Here is a 16,235-nt window from a genome sequence, read left to right on the forward strand (position 1 = left end):
AGGACACAGTGGTCCCAAACCACCCTGAACCTGCCCCGAGTTTTGGGGATGCTGGGTGCAGACTCCAGCCAGGCATCAGGCAGGACCTGTGTGCTCGGGAGGAGGATATTGTCTTCTCCAATGTTCCAAGCAGAATTGGCATCTTTAATGCAAAAATCATTAGATGGGACCTAATTAATGTTCCTTATTGCAAACTAACATTTCCCAGAGTCAGGCTGCAGACGTAATTTACTTTCATTAGATAGGTAGCTTTAAAAATTAGATTCACCCCAACTGCTACACTATTTATTGGCTTGTTTCCCTTTCCTTAGCTATCCATTATTATCTGAAGCTTTTTCCTGATCTGTCTGGGTAGATTAGGTGGAATTAAAGCAGAGTCCAGCGTCCTGCTCCCCAGTGCCCTCCCTCTGTGACAGCTCAGAGGATACATGCCCTGGTGTGCACGTACCTCAGCTTCCCTCTTCCTGTCCTCTGCAGATCCCTCAAAGCCTCCCAGGAGCCACACAGACCTCAGCCCCCCAAATGCAGTTTCCTTGCAGAATGGTGCCATTCTGAGTCTCCTTTTCCAGCCCCCCAGAGGCTGGTGGGTCATGCAGAGGAGCTGCATCACCCTGGAGCTATTTTGGGATGCGTGTGCAGCTCATCCTGTGCTGATCCTGCATCCCTTGCTGGCAGGACTGCTCCTTACCTGCTGGCTGGGACAGGGAGATCCCTTACCTGTTGGGACTGAGCCAGGGCAGGTTTTGTCCCTGTGGGATTTGGCCATGGATCTCCCATGCTCTGCTGGAGAAGCTGGTGCATTCCCAGCTGCCTCCTGTGCTCGGCAGAGCTGTAATTAATGCTGGCCCTGCCAGCCTCATCTGCATCAGGTCTCCCTGGCAATGGAAGCCCTGGGGAGCCCAGAGTGGAAATTGCAGCAGCTCTGAGCTGGCCCTGGGGAGCTGAGGAGCACGGAGAGGCTGGGGATGAGGCTGCAGGGATGTGCTGGAAGGGGGAGAAGCAGCACCCAGGTGTCCAACTGCTCCTGCAGCACCTGGAGCTGCCCCAGCTCTCCCCACAACCACGGCTTGCACAATCTATCCTTGGGATTTGAAGTGATAAAGCAATTTCTATTCCTTTTTTTCCCCCTCTCCCATCAATATCTGTCAGCTTAACATACAGGAGTCCTCTTTTATTTTTTGTGGTGTGTGTCCCTGCCAGGACTCATGAATTGATACTGGCTTTATTTTGGATCCATCCAAGGTGATCAACTGAGCAAACACAGTGTGCAAGCCTGCTCTGATATTGGCATTTTGCTTTTGGCCCTCCCTCAGGCACTTTACAGTGATGTTTGGTCACAAAAATAAATACAGCTCACATTCTACTTCTTTAATCAGAAAATGTAGAATTCTCTTTTCCTTTGATCCCTTTTTGATCCCTTTCCATTATAGTTTTTGTTTGTTTGTTTGTTTGTTTTCCCTCTTTCTTCTCTCATTGATTATTCATTTGTTTCTCACTTCAGCACAGAAGTTTGCAGCAAAATCTGGGCCATTCCAGGAGTGCAGCAACCTAGTTGCAGCTCTGGAGTGTGGGATTCTGCTCCCCCTGCCACAGTGTGGGCAGCAGTGGGACCCTCCTCCAGCTCCCAGGGCATGGCCCCAGCAGTGTGGAGGATGTTGGGATGGATGGATGGATGGATGGATGGATGGATGGATGGATGGATGGATGGATGGATGGATGGAGCCCATCTGGCTGCAGGGCAGGTTGTGGTGGGATTGTTTATGGCAAAGGTTTTAAGAGACCAGCTTGGGGAGAAAAGATATTGAAGTGGGACCTGGACAAGACATTGAGTGACATCGTGAGTGGGATTGCAAGTGAGCTTTTCTTACTCTCCCGAGGTTGTTTCAAGTGTCTGCACACCAAATCTGCTGTGAGAAGGAGAAATCTGCAGTGAGAAATCAGGCAATTATCTGCTGGATGCTGGATTCATCTTGTGGCTTGATAAAGCTCAGCCGTGGCTGAGATGGCTCTGAAGGTCCATCACCTCCTTCAGGGAGAAGTCTCTTCCTCACCACCACGTTTCAGCCTGTGGTTTGAATAAATACTGCAAATCTCCCTATTTTTACTTGTTACTGTGACATTAATGGTCACTGCAAAGCCACAAGCACGACCTGGTGGTGTGAAACTCCTTTTCTTTATTCACCAAAAAGCAACAGACCCCACCAGCAGAACCAAACCTTATAAATATTCACAATGCAGTTTGTAGGAATGTGAGACAAAGTCAGACAGATGAATTATTTAATGCTCTTAAAGAATGCAGCTTTTAGTTTCTCCTTGCACTGGCCTACTTTATTGTATTAGTAAATCGATCCCGCGTAAATTAATTTCCCTGCTTTTGTTGGAGCAAGCAGTGGGCAGGGGTGGCAGCCTCCATCCTTGAGCAGATGCCAGGACACCTCAGCAGCTGCAGATTCAGGCGCTGAGTGTCAGAATGGAGCCGAGCTCCTGTCACTCATTCTGTGCCCTTTGATTTGCATCAGAACATCCAGCACTGGGCAGCCTGGATGGGGCAGGCACTGAGTGACAGGCCGGGCTGGCTCTGCCCAGGCTGCCCGTGGATGAGATGGCAGTGCTGGGGTTTGAGCATCTCCCTGATTTTGTGGTAAATTAGAAACTGAGAGAGCTGATATCAAGGTTGTATCCCCACAGCTTATGGCAGGATGAGGCTTCTTTTGTCCCTGAAGAGCTGGGACAGAGACCAGCCCAGCTCCCTCCCCAGTGCCAGCAGCACCAAAGTCACATTCCCTTGGGCTGGATCAAACCCCTCTTCTGTTCCATGTCTGGCCACAGAAGAGCAGACTAACAACCACCCACCTCCCAGTGATGCTCCAGCAAACCCAAAAAGTCACCAGTCTTTCCAGGCAGCAGGGAGTTAATGTGGAGTACCTGCCTGAGAAAGGAACATTAAATCCACCCAAAAATGTGCTACACTGGCAAGAACTGCAGCACCACTTCTGTGTGAGGTTTTGTGGATGTAAATGCATAAGCAGAGCTCATGCTGTCAGGCCATGCTCCTGCTCATCAGCCAGTCTGCTCCCTTCTTATCCCAGTTAGAAATGCCCCTGCTTGTTTGGGTGCTTTTGGATGTGTGTTGCTGAAAGAGCTGACACTTTCTTGGAGAAAAAAAATGTCAGAAGTGATCAGAGCAGCCAGCTGGAAGGGGAACTGGACTGGCACTGGCCAAACTGGGGATAGTCCAGTGGGTCCATCCACACATAACCCTTGCAGTTAGCAAAACTGGGTGCTTGACTTACCCTTTCTACATGGTGGTGTAGCAGCTGTGCACTACTCAGAGAGAAATATATCCAAAATTGCTCTCTGAGTTCATTGGATGAAATTTACCAGTCTTAATTTACCACCATTAAGACTGACCTTTTCTCTCTCTCCTTTTTTGTGTTCTTTAGTTTTCTACTAGTGTTCTCCTGCCTGGTGCTGTCTGTCTTTTCCACCATTGATGAGTACCAGAACAGCTCAGAAGGGGCCCTTTACATCCTGGTAAGTGGGGGCTGACAGTGAGGTATTGAAATAAGGTCAAAACCACAAAAAACCCTGAGACAGGATGTTTGAGGCAAGAATTTAAGCTGTCCCTTGTGAGAAGGAGACCACCCGGCCCTGTAGGTCAGAAATGGGAAAAAAATTTTAAAAATCTGGGGTTGCTGGATTCACCTGTCTCCTTTCCTTTGTCTGTTTTCCTCTTCCCCATTCCTGCCCTACATCAAATCCAAAGGTGCTCCAGACTAATCAGGGCTTCACTGGGTTTGACAGATGTGAAAGGTGAGACAAGATCTCAGAGGGAAGGGGGTGTTCACAGGATATTCAGGTGGAGATGGAAAGAGATGGAAAGAGATGGAAAGAGCTCGTGTGGCATCCAGGGATGGAGGATCTACACATGCCTGCACCAGATCTCCCAGCACACACAGGCAACCTGCCTGTTTTCTAGGGAAAATCTCAAATCCCCTTTTGTCATCCTCTAGGATTATTCCTGTTCAGTGACTCCCATCTCTGCTCTTCCCTCTGCACTAACTGAGTTGAGTCCTGGAGCCTGGTGGTAGGGAGACAACGAGGTGTTGATCAGTCCTGTGGTGGGGGAGCAAGCACAATATGAGGAGGTGTAAAACTCCAGTTCATGACTACAACGTGCAGCACCTCTCACCACGCTGGGGAGGAGGAGGGAAGACATGGAAGCAGAGATCTGATGATCTCTCCAGCCTGGGCTCTCTGTCGAGTGGCGCAGACTGCTCAGTGCTGTATTTTTTCCGAGGTGGTGGGTTTCTCCTGGATTCCGGAGCGTGCTCTCCACCATCCTTTTTCCCCACTAATGGCACTGTCCTCCTTCTCCTGGCAGGAAATTGTCACCATCGTGGTGTTTGGGGTGGAATACTTTGTGCGGATCTGGGCCGCCGGCTGCTGCTGCCGGTACCGGGGCTGGAGGGGACGGTTGAAATTTGCCCGCAAGCCTTTCTGTGTCATTGGTAAGAGCTGAGTCCCTGCATGAGATTCCCTGGTCCGGGATGGCCATTCCAAGCACTGGTTCTCATGGTGCTCCAGTTCTTGCATGTGTTTTGGGGGTTAAATTTCAGCTGCTTCATGCTCACCTTGAGAAAGGGAAAAAAACCCAAAGGCAGAAGTCCTAATCCATGGCCATGCTTTTTGTTATTTGTCGAATGGCTCTCCCTATTTTCTGCTGGCCTGGGAGCCATCCCAGTGCCCTGCATACCTCAAGTGTCACTGACAGCTGTCCACAGCCACAGAAACAGGGTTGAGCCAGGAGAAGCTGAGCACAGGAACTGGAATCCTGTAATCCTGCATCCAACCTCCACACCAAATTTTTCCCATGTCATTGAGACTCCATGTCTCACTTTGCCTTCCCTGGTGCTGATGAGCTGCCTCACAAGGGAGCTGTGAGACTTAATTAATTATTGTTTGTAAAGCACTCAGCAAATCTCCTGTGAGAGGGGCCATCTGGGCACAGCAGTGATGTTTTCTGGAATTAGAAATGGGCAGAGTGGCCGTGCCCTTCGCTATGGAGGCTGCCTTTGGGAGCTGGCAATGGTCATGTGCAGGATTTCAGTTTCTTCCACAGAAAAACACTCCTATAAAATTTGTGTAGCAAATCAGAGAAGAGGGAAGTTTATGGGATCTTTGATATGTATTGAGCAAGACTTTTTCTCTTGGCCAATTTCTTGGACTTTCTTTGTCCTTAAGTACCTTAAGACTACTATGGAGGATGTATGGATTTTCATTCCCAGTTTAGATGGGGGAATTCCCTGCTCTGTGTAACAGGCAGCTATGGCTGATAAAAGAAGGGGCCTTTGGCAAGGATTTAATCCAATGTTAACCCTTAATCAGATCAAAATCCATTTGCAGCATTTGACCCATTTTCTATGGGAATGATAAGCATGGAGAAGGAAACCAGGATGTTCCACAAGGTGTGCAGTGGATGCTTTCATCCAGTTTCAGATTTGTGCCGTGTCCTTCCAGCAGGGGATGCAAGTGTAGGGGACCCCTGTCACGCACAGCCCGAGGCAGCCACAACGCCATGCCCTTTGGTGTTAACCTGGCACTGTGGGATTCACTTTCTCTGAACCTGAAAGAAGCAGTGAGAGAAGCAAAGAGAATGATCAAAACAATTCTTATCTCATTTGCTGCTCCTGTGTTGTGCCAAAGTAGAATGCAATATGGAGACTGTTTACCCAAAGTGATGGTGTTTTCTTTCCTTGGCCTGTTGGGGCCAAGTGCATGTGCTGTTGGTCAGGAGAGAGTCACGAGATTTTGTTCAGTTGAGCATTTGTGCAGTTTCAGTTTAGATGTAGTGTAATATGGTATAGAATAATATAGTATAATAAAGTAATTAATTAGCCTTCTGATATCATGGAGTCCTCCTCATCATTCTTCCCTTGATCCAGGGGTTGCCTGTTTTCCGATCTGGCAGCGCTTCCTCACCTTTCCCTGCCCTGTGTTCCCACAGACATCATGGTGCTGATCGCATCCATCGCCGTGCTGGCAGCGGGGTCCCAGGGGAACGTCTTTGCCACCTCAGCACTCAGGAGTTTGAGGTTCCTGCAGATCCTGCGCATGATCCGCATGGACCGGCGCGGTGGCACCTGGAAGCTCCTGGGCTCTGTGGTCTACGCGCACAGCAAGGTGAGCAGGGCCCAGGCAAGGGCGTGGAGCTGCTCTCTGTGTTCTCCCCACCACGGAGTTCTTCCAGGCCTGGGGAGATTGGAAGGACACCGTAGGTAGCACAGGGGAGCAGCACAGGCAGAGACACAAGGTCTGATGGAGTGCTCCACTGGTCAGGAAGGGAAGGAAAGGGATAGAGAGATTCCAGTCATGGAACCAATCCCTGGTGTAAGGGCATCAGTCTGGGAAGAGGTTGTTGTTAGTTTTTTGCTTCCTGATGCTGTATTTATGATTTTAACATTTCTCCTGCTTCTTTCACTTTTCCCCAGAGAAAGCCAGCTTCTCCAGCTCTGTGTAAAAATCACAGGAAATTTGTGTGTCTCCTTTGTCTACCCTTGCACTAACCTAATCCAAAAATAATCACTCCTGTGAATTCTGAATTAAAATCTGGGGGATAGTCCATCCAGACCCCAACTTCACAGCTCCTCCTTCAGTGGATTGGACCTGCCCTAAGTAGAATCCCCAGAGATCTGGGGGTTCCTATTTCAGTTTCAACTCCACTTCCATGTGTGAACTGGGGAATTATCAGAGTTTATAAATTCTCAGTTCCAGTTGTTACAATAATGGAGCTCTTAACACCCCCTTTCACATTTGCTGTGTGTGTTTGGATGATTTTGTCTTCAGGCCTGGCAGAGCCACGGTCCCATCACAGAAAGTGCCATCACTGATCTCCAGCCAAAGCCCCAAAACTTAAACAAGTGCAGGGAAAGTTCAGATCCAGCAGCGAGCAAGAAACTCAGTGTTTGGAGATGCACACTAGGACTGCAATTATTCTCTTCTTTCTTTTAATGATCTCACAGGAGCTGATTACTGCCTGGTATATTGGCTTCCTGTGCCTCATCCTGGCCTCTTTCCTGGTGTACTTGGCCGAGAAGGGAGAAAATGAGCACTTTGATACATACGCAGATGCACTCTGGTGGGGTCTGGTAAGTAATTTCCATAGAGCAGCTGCTGGTTATTAAAATAAAATGTCCATTAACCCTCCATCTTCTATCACTTACGTGAGGTATCGACTTAGAGAGTGCTTAGTTAACATTTTTATTAAATGGCCTCAGGCTGTTCCATTTAGCTCTTTTTCTTACATAAACCTCATAGAAGTTGTTAGGGGATCACATTTCTGAATTGGCTGGAGCTGCAGGGGACTGAGGACTGGTGTGCTCCCCGTCGTGGGATTGAGCTCTGTCGTGACAGAGGCAGGTCAGAAAGAGATCCCACACCACAGGATGCTTTGATCATTGTTTTGACAAGTATTGCTGCCCTTTAATTATTTAAATTGCACTTGGGCAAGGCGCTGTCGAATACCCTGGAATAAATTTCATAAAATTAATAGGGCCTAAGTAGCAGAAAGGCTCCAGTGGGGCGAGAACTCCCCATCACATTTCTGCTGAAAGGGCAGTACTTGTGGTTCGCTCTGTGTGTGTGTGTGCATGTGCATTATTGGATTACCCGATTAACAAAGAGAGAATTAATGACATTCTAATCTTCTTGCATTATTGTTCTTCTGCTCCATCACTAGTTTGGCCTTGATTACAAAGCATGTAATGAAAATCCCCGATCTGATCAAATCCCAATAACAGGCTTGGGGAGGAATCGGCTGATCAAGCAGCTCCTCCATTCCAACAAAGGCAAAGAGGCAGTAAATTGCTTTTCAAGCCCCTTAGTTACGACAGAAAAATAAAAACAAAGCCCAATTTGACATAACGAGAAAATAAACAATGAAGGAAAAGTGACAGCCCAGATTAGAGCTCAGTCTGGGGAGAACCATGGGCAGATTTATCCCTTCTGCTTCTGAGACTGTTTTGCCACTGAGAAGTTCAGGAAAAAAAAATCGAACTTCATTAAAATAAACAGTTTTTATCAGAGTCCAGCTCATGGATCCAGTATGAGCAGATGTTGAGAAGTGGGACAAACCAAATTTCAGGTTCAGAAGCTCATCTCTTGGTTTTTCTTAGTGTATTCAACACTTCTTGTTGTCTACAGAAATTACAAAAATATTGTAAACCAGCTTTGTGGTGATTATGGAGAAAGCCTTGCTCTGAGTCTGTGTTTCAGCAAGGATTGGACACATTGATGCATTTTTTAACCACTTGTTCAAAATAGCATCTAATTGATAAGGCTTTTAGTGGGCCCAATTAAAAGGCGCTTTGGGATCCTACTTCCATTTGTGTAAAAGTGATTTTTTATTCTAAATGGAATGCATGTTTCCAATGCCACATCAGCATGGTGTCAGTTCTCATCCCTGGAGCCAGGGCTGTCCATGTGTGACAGGGACAGCCTTTGGGATCAGAACTCTCAAAGATGTTTTTAATCAGACCATCCCGTCCCAGGCTCTCCAAATCCTCTTGGAAGCCTTGGGGGAATAGCCAGCATTTCTCACTAGTGATGTCCATGGACTGAAATGGGAAAAAGTGTCTTTCTCTGCTGTTTGAAATTCAAGAGACTCTGTCTCCAACAAATCTCTTGTGTCCTTCCCCAAAATATAGACAGCAGCTTGCCAGCTCTCTCCTGGTGCACTGCAATAGCACAAAACCCATCTCTAAATGAGGTGGTGTGAAGGAGCTGTAATGCATCCTCTCAGCCTAACAGGGGAGTGGAGACCAGCTGATGGGCACTGCTGGGAAGGCTGGGAATAAACAGCAGCAGGCCTTTGTGCATGCCAATAGCTTTCCTGAGCTGCCGAGAGGGAGTTTGGAGGAACGGAGCTGGTTCGCTTCCCCTGCCGAAGGCACAGCCCCTCCTGGGGGAGGTTCCGAGCTGCCGCCAGCCTCTGCACCAGATGGCAGCTCTCTCTGTGACAGCAAAAGGCACCAAAACGTTCCCAACTGGTGTGAAACCCAGCACGTGAGCAGGGCGGGTGTCGGGGTGTCTCTGCATCCCGTGGAGCTGCCCATCCCTGCTGGTGCCCCAGGTCCTCGAGCTGCACCGTGCCTCGCACAGCTCGGGGTGTGCGGTGACCCGGCTCCTCGTGTGCCACTCAGCTGCTGTGGGAGTTTTGGCTGCCTTGTTTCAGTTTTGAGGCTGTCTGACCAAGGGCTGGGCATTGATCTCCTCCCTGCAGATCACTCTCACCACCATTGGCTATGGGGACAAATATCCACAGACCTGGAATGGGCGGCTGCTGGCGGCGACCTTCACACTCATCGGCGTCTCCTTCTTCGCCCTCCCTGCTGTAAGTGGGTGCTGAGCTCACCTGGGCCTTGTCCCCAGCCCCTGGGGCTGGTGGCACTCTAACAGCTACAATGTGATGCACTCAAGAGACCTCCTGACTCTATTGCTCTGTGGCTTTTGAGTCAGAAAATGAGGGAGAAAAATGGAAAGCCTGTTTCAATATCCACAACTTGGGAATCACGTGCATGAGCAAATGGGATGGGACCTCTAGATTTGGCTCTGCACAAATATTTATGGAAGCAATAAAAAGCATTTGTTTCCCCAGAAGGCTGTTCCTTGGGGTAATTAATGGCTTTAAGATGAAAGAGGGTAGTTTTCAATGGGATATTAGGAAAAAATACTTTCCTGTGGGAGTGGTGAGACACTGGCACAGGTTGCCTAGAGAAGCTGTGGCTGCCCCATCAAGGCTAGGCTGGACTGGGCTTGGAGCAACCTGGTCTAGTGGAAGGTGTCCCTGCCCATGGCAGGGGGTCGGAATGAGGTGAGCTTTAAGGTCCCTTCCAACTCAACCCAGTCTGTTATTCTGTGATTACACCATTTCAGCAAATTCCCCCTGTCCCTTTGGCAGTGCATTTCAATGTGTTATGGGGTCAGGATTCCAGTGGGGGTAATCTGCTGAATGCAAGCATGCTGGGGTTCATTTGGAAAATTTGCAATTCCAGTGAGTGCCAGCAAAGTCTGCTCCCTCCTTCTTCTATGTCTGAATCAAAAAATGAGCCAGGAAAAAACCTTTGGAGGGAAAGCTGGCCACAATTTTTAAGTGGAAGCTTAACTACACCCCTGCTAGTGGCAAATTCTTGTTCTCTTCCCCAGGGCATCTTGGGTTCGGGATTTGCTCTGAAGGTTCAAGAGCAGCATCGACAAAAGCACTTTGAGAAGAGGCGAAACCCAGCAGCGGGCCTGATCCAGGTGAGGGTCACATCCAGGGAGCCTTGTGGTGACACCATCCTGGTTTTAGGGGGCTTCACAGGCTTTTAGAAGTTGGGGAGGAGACAAATGGGGCCGTGTGTGTGTAAGGTGTGAGACAGCAGCTGGTGACTGGTTTTGTCTGGGAATAAATGCCAGGAAATCAGCTATGGGAAAACAGCATATGTGGTAGGGAATCTAGAGAGAAAAGGGATGGAAGTCAGCAAGCAGCAAGCAGCCAGCTCAGCAAGACAAATGCATTAGGACAGTCTGTTTTCACCTTTTTTTTCTCCCCAAAGAGAATATTTATCCTGATTTAAAGGTACAGTTGGGAGCATTTTCTTCACGAGAACAGATGTCCGTGCAGAAGGCTTGCCGAGTTGTATGTCTTGGAGAATTGAAATTAGTCATTTTACATTCCCCTGCTCCTCTCTCTCCACATTTTTCACTTCTTAATGGGTAACAACACCCATCCTGACCTCAGTCTGGCAGTGAATGCCTGGGACCTGCAGCATTTTTAACTGGACACACATGGTCAGGAGTATGATGGCACCACCCCAAGTTTGTCACTGACCAAATCAAGAGGAAGGCAGAATGCTGGATCCATCCCATAGGACTGGGTGTTGGTTGAGGTTTATAAACCCAGGGGTGGTTCTGGCCATGCCTGGGTGCACAATCCCACTGGGTTTTCTCCTGCACAGGCGGCTTGGAGATTTTATGCCACCAACCTGTCCCGGACAGACCTGCACTCCACCTGGCAGTACTACGAACGCACCGTCACCGTCCCCATGTACAGGTACCTCCTCCTCCAGCTTCCTCCTCCACTGCCTTCCTCGTGATGCCACTGTCTCCATAGTTATTTTTGTTATCTGAATATAAAATTTTGTTTATTTATTTACTTTTTTTTTGGTTGAAAAGTTGATTTTGATTTCCTAAGGGCTGGTATATGCTTTTGCTTTTGGAGATTTTTTTGCTTTGTATTTTTTCATTGTTTTTCTTTTTGACTTGATTTTAATTTCTGTGTTGCTTTGTGTTTTCTTTTTTTCTTCCCATGTCTTTGTGTGTGTACATGCTCTTCTTTTCACCTTTATTTCTCCACGCCTGCTGGTAGTTGCATTGTGTTGTGACAGTTGCCGTGCCCAGGTGTGAAGACTTCCCTCCAAGCTGCCCTGGATCATAGGTAAACACCACCCTCACCCTACCTGCAGCTCCTTGTGCCCTCTCAGGCTCTCCTTGCTGGTCCAACTGGTCTCTAATGGTCCTTCTACCTTTCAGCAAACTTCTCTCCCACCCTTGACCAGCCTGGCCCCCTCCCAGGTGCATTTTCCCTGGGTCCTCCTTTCCTTTCTTTTCCTTTTTTATCTCTAAGAGGAGAAAAACTAACTTGGGATTCAGGGAGCGTTTTCCCATTTCTCGTGTCTCATTTATCCATCCCAGGGAGTTGACGCAAGCAGGGAATGATGTTGGAGCTGTGATGGATGAGGCTGCTGAGCACCAGAGTGTTTTAGCAGTACCCACCTGCCTTGCTCTACCTGCAGTAACACCAGGCAGGTTTTTATGGTGAAACCACACAGGTTAGAGCAGGCTGTTCACAGCCTCCTGGGATTTGGAGCTTCATGGAGCTGGGGACAGAGTCCCCTGCCATGCCTCCCAGCCCTCCAGGACATGGGGAAGCACTGCATCCTTCATGTCCTCTTTGGGCCTGGTGGCTTCCTCAGAAGCTAAAATGCACAATGTTCTGTTCATTTTCACCCCACACCTCCCTGTATCCTGGGCAGGGCCATGTGCCCCTTCCTGGTGTATTTTTGGAGCCTCTCCATGACTCTCTGTGTTTGTAGAATGGTTGGATGTGTTTGTTAGATGTTCCTGTGGCTCTGTGGGGTTTTGTTGGGTGTGATGGGGCTCCCTGTGCCCCATCTCCCCACTCCCATGCAGAGCTGTGGCCCAGCACTGGGCTGTGCCATTGCAGGAATCATCCCTTCCTGATTTCCCATATTACTGGTGCCTTCTAGCCCTCAGGCAGACAGCCTGGATGCATTTCCTGGGGTAAACTTTAGCCTGTAATTCATACACAGCAGCCAGCCTCTTAACCCATCATAAAAACCTGTTGGAAGTCCCATTGTGGTGGTCAGTAAGTTCTCATTGGATTCATTCACAGTGTGTGTCTGATTGGTTGCTTTTTCCCTAGAAATTTATGAACCAACTTGAAGATTTTATCTAAAAAACCCAAACAACAACAACAACCCAACAGAACAGAGCAAAGCTGTTTTCCAATAGCATTAAACCCACCCATTGAAACTCTCCCTCCCAGTACCTGACCTTCTGGCTGCACCTTTGTAGCTCTGCCTGGGATCAGCTACTGGAGAGGATGAGGATGGAGCTTGGCCCAAAATCCACTGCAAAATGCAGGCACTCAGGGCTTGTTTTCAGTGGACTTTGCCAGATTTTACTGCTCTTTGAAATACTGAACTTACCATGCAGCCAGACATGCAGTGACACCCTTTTGATTACCTGTTACACAACCCCCTTGTTAGAATCTGTATTTCCACAGAGCTAATATGCAGGAAGAAATCTGAGCTAAAGATCTCCAGAAAAGGCTAAATAGAAACTCTGGGGAGGAGAAAGAGGGAAAAAAATGTAGTCTGGAGAGCCTCTTATCTTGAGTAAAAAGCCAGGACAGATTTGCAGCAGGGTTGTAGCAGTTTTGCTGGCTGCTGCTGTGGATGCTGCTCAGCCCCACACGGCAGTGTCACCCTGGGCTTCCTTAGAAATGGATTTCTCTGAACTCTCAGCTTTTCCCTTAAATCCCAGCTCTTGTTTGTGCTCAGATCAAGTGAACATCACCTGGGTGAGTGAGCTGTAGGTGCACCAATGGATTCAGCCCTCAATGAAATTTTTTTACCAAAAACCAGTGAACTCCTTCTGGCTATATTTTGAATGCTGTCAAATAAATTAAGTGGATTTTTTTTTTTTTAGAAAAAAGGGAGTAACTGTATGTTCTGGCTGCAGCTTGCATCACTCACACTGACCATCTCTCCTTGCCTCCCCACTTCCCCAAGCCAGCTGCAGGCACTGGCAGCCCTGTGCTGCTGCTGGGGCCACAGCAGCACATCAAGCCCAGCACCCTCTTAAGGCTGTGGCTGCTGACATGTGGCTGCAATGCACAGTGTGGTGTGGAAGTGGGCTAGAGGAACACAAAATCCCCTCTCTGGTGCCCGGGGATGATTTGCAGTCACCACTGCCTCGGCATCCTTTCTGCTCAACACTGAGCTGCTCATTCCTCATAGCAGGAGCCTGTGCCTTTAGCTCATCTCTCTTCCCAAGGCATCTCTGGAAAGGCTTGGCTGCTTGATGTGAGAAAATTGTTACACATGCCTTGGAGGAGCTCATATGGCTCCAGAGCATCACTCCAATCACTGCAGTAGAGCTACTCTGATTTGTTTGGGGGAAAATATGGTGGCCTCTGAGAGATCCCAGATTTCATCTTCAAATCCAAAATGTGGCAGAACCAAATTCTGAAATATACACAGGGCTTCTGTGTGTGCAGGTGTGGTTTGGGTTGTGATGCACGACTTGGCTTGGTGCACCCAGACATCATAAATAACCTGTTCTGCATCAGCCACTGGATTTATTGGGAAAAAAATCTGCTCTTATTGTCACTCATGAGAGCAGGGCCCTGCTCTGAACTGCTATCATATATTGGCCTTCACTAAAAAAACCAAACCCATGGGCACATCCTGCCATTCAGCAGCCCAGCCCAGGGTGTGTCCCTGGCTGGTGGAGCAAAGGGCTGTGGATGTCCCATGGAAGGTCTCTGGGAGGCCCCCACACTTTCCCTGCCCCGTGGTGCCCATTTGCTCTCAGAGCAAGGTGCCAGCTGCCTGTCCCCGAGGGTGACACGGGCGTGCCATGGCTCCTGAGCCAGCCACAGCGGGAGCCAGCTCAGTCCATGCTCCTGTGCCCACCTGTGAGCCTGGCCACAGCATCTGCTCCTGGGGACACACTTCGTTCATATGCTAATTTTCTTTATTCTGTTTCTTTCCCCCTCTCCTCCACCCCAACTTCCCCCCCTGTTTTTTCTTTCTCTTACCCCTTTGGTTTTCTTTGGTGAAAACACTTGAAAAGCACGCAAACGCAAACGTATGGTGCCTCCAGGTATGAAGTGCATGTGACTCTGAAAGTGTGTGTCATGTCACTCCTTGTTCTTCATTTGGGACTGTAACATGCAAAGCCTTGAATTTAAAAAAAAGCAAAAAACCAAAACAAAACAACAAAACAAACAAAAAAAAAAAAGAGCCAGAAACCTTTGAAGATGAGTTTTTTTCCCAAGGAATGAGTGAAAGCCCAAAGTAGACATGCCCTGCTTCTGCTACAGACTAACCCCTGCACCTCCATGTACATTTTAGCTATTGGTACACACAAGTGTTGGGAAACTGCCAAAATGATGATGTCAGGAAGGAGAAGGGGAGAGTGCTTGATAAGCTTGCTTTGTTAAGGATGATTTCTTGATGGTCTTTCCAGCCTTCCCTGATCCATGCAATGCTTAACAAGAAAACATCCCCATTCATCTTCCATTGCCCTCTGCCCTCAGTCCCATGTGTTCCCTCTCTCCAGCCCTCTTCTCCCATCCTTCATTCTGTCATTTATCTGGCTCTGAGCTGCAGGAGTTGTGCCCACCTGGCACTGAGTTTGCTGGTGTGGTGGCACCACAGGGCACATCAGTGGTAGCACAGAATAAAGCCTCCAGAGCAGCTGTGCCTGCTTTTGAGGGTAAAACCTGGAGAAGAGAAAGATCTGGGATGCTAAACTGATATATCATTCATTTCTTCGAGTAATCTAGTCTGATTTTTTGTTGAAAGAATGCTTCATCTCAGCAGGACTTTTCCATTTCAGTTTTTAGTTCCAAGACCCACCTAGAGCTAAGCAGTTATTAGCCACAGTTATTCAATCTGGGGCTTAACCTTTTGGGATCAATCCAAATGCAAAGTCCTGGATATGGTTGTGTAAGATTAATGATAAATAATATTATCTCAGGTTCTGCAGAAAAGAGTAGATTTGCAAATCACAGGAGTATTTTATATGAGATGGGTATCTGAAGGTGTAGTCAAGTTAATATTTTAAGATGGGGAATAAATGACTTTCATTTCAAGACTGCAGCCAAGCTCTGTTCTTAGAGCAGTTTAAATCCTTTCTAGATGCAGTAATGCCACTAGAGCTGATGTGATTTAGTGTCTGATTTCGAAACCCAGTTCCAGTTTTCACAGATGCAAGTTTTACAGCCTTAGTAAATCACACTTACTGCTCTGTGTGCTTAATTTATAGCAAATTGCATCAATGAATGCAAGTATAATATTAAGAATATATTTTCCTGTTGTGCTGAACAGCAGCCTGTTTTGAGAATCAGACATTTTTCTACTACTGGGAGAGGAATAAGAATGTGCCTCTTCTGTTCCATTTGTTGTAATGAAGTATTTTATAAGCTTCACAAATGTTCTTAGTCATGAAAAACGGCTTCAGTTGGAGACATAAAGTCAAGGTTAGGGCAAAAATTGGCTGCTCATAGAAACTCCAGCACTGCATGGAGGCTCATTTAGGTTCCCATCCCATTCCAGCACCATTCTCCTTGTCACCGTCTCCTTAACTGTTCATCCTGGGACTGTTCCAAAAAATCATCGTGGCGTCCGCGAGCGTGTCGTGGTGTGTCCGTGTAGCTCCCACCGTGTCGTGTGCTGCTGCCCTCCTCGTGTTGTGGGCTTCTGGTGGTGTCCTGGCCCGAGGCATGACCTCCCTCCTGTCCCCTAATGCTTGAACAGTTCTCTGTGCTCCCAGGAACAGCGGATCCTCCTTTCCCTGCGGATACGGGAGCCGGCACCTGGAGTTAGCGCGGCCTTTCTCTGTGCTGTACTGGGAGGGGTGGTGGAGGCAGCTGGGGGGACCTG

General features: G+C 48.1%; 1 protein-coding gene across 16 annotated transcripts in view; it reads left to right on the forward strand.

Annotated features, from left to right (window-relative positions):
• The window catches only part of KCNQ2 (potassium voltage-gated channel subfamily Q member 2), a 73,567-nt gene that overhangs the window by 19,002 nt on the left and 38,330 nt on the right, over positions 1–16,235 (forward strand). For 11 of the 16 annotated variants that reach the window (XR_010348519.1, XM_064391828.1, XM_064391827.1 and 8 more), the window contains exons 2-9: positions 3,444–3,534; positions 4,385–4,511; positions 6,008–6,183; positions 7,023–7,148; positions 9,281–9,391; positions 10,204–10,299; positions 10,998–11,092; positions 14,422–14,451. Coding sequence is in view for 15 of the 16 variants with exons in the window: in XM_064391828.1 (XP_064247898.1) it covers positions 3,444–3,534; positions 4,385–4,511; positions 6,008–6,183; positions 7,023–7,148; positions 9,281–9,391; positions 10,204–10,299; positions 10,998–11,092; positions 14,422–14,451 (852 nt within the window). In the remaining variant the exon portion in view is untranslated. The remainder of the gene's footprint in view (positions 1–3,443; positions 3,535–4,384; positions 4,512–6,007; positions 6,184–7,022; positions 7,149–9,280; positions 9,392–10,203; positions 10,300–10,997; positions 11,093–14,421; positions 14,452–16,235) is intronic. The other 5 variants (XM_064391830.1, XM_064391837.1, XM_064391841.1 and 2 more) reach the window with 1 other exon arrangement.

This window comes from Passer domesticus, chromosome 16 (genome assembly GCF_036417665.1).
Source record: "Passer domesticus isolate bPasDom1 chromosome 16, bPasDom1.hap1, whole genome shotgun sequence".
Classification (NCBI taxonomy): domain Eukaryota; kingdom Metazoa; phylum Chordata; class Aves; order Passeriformes; family Passeridae; genus Passer; species Passer domesticus.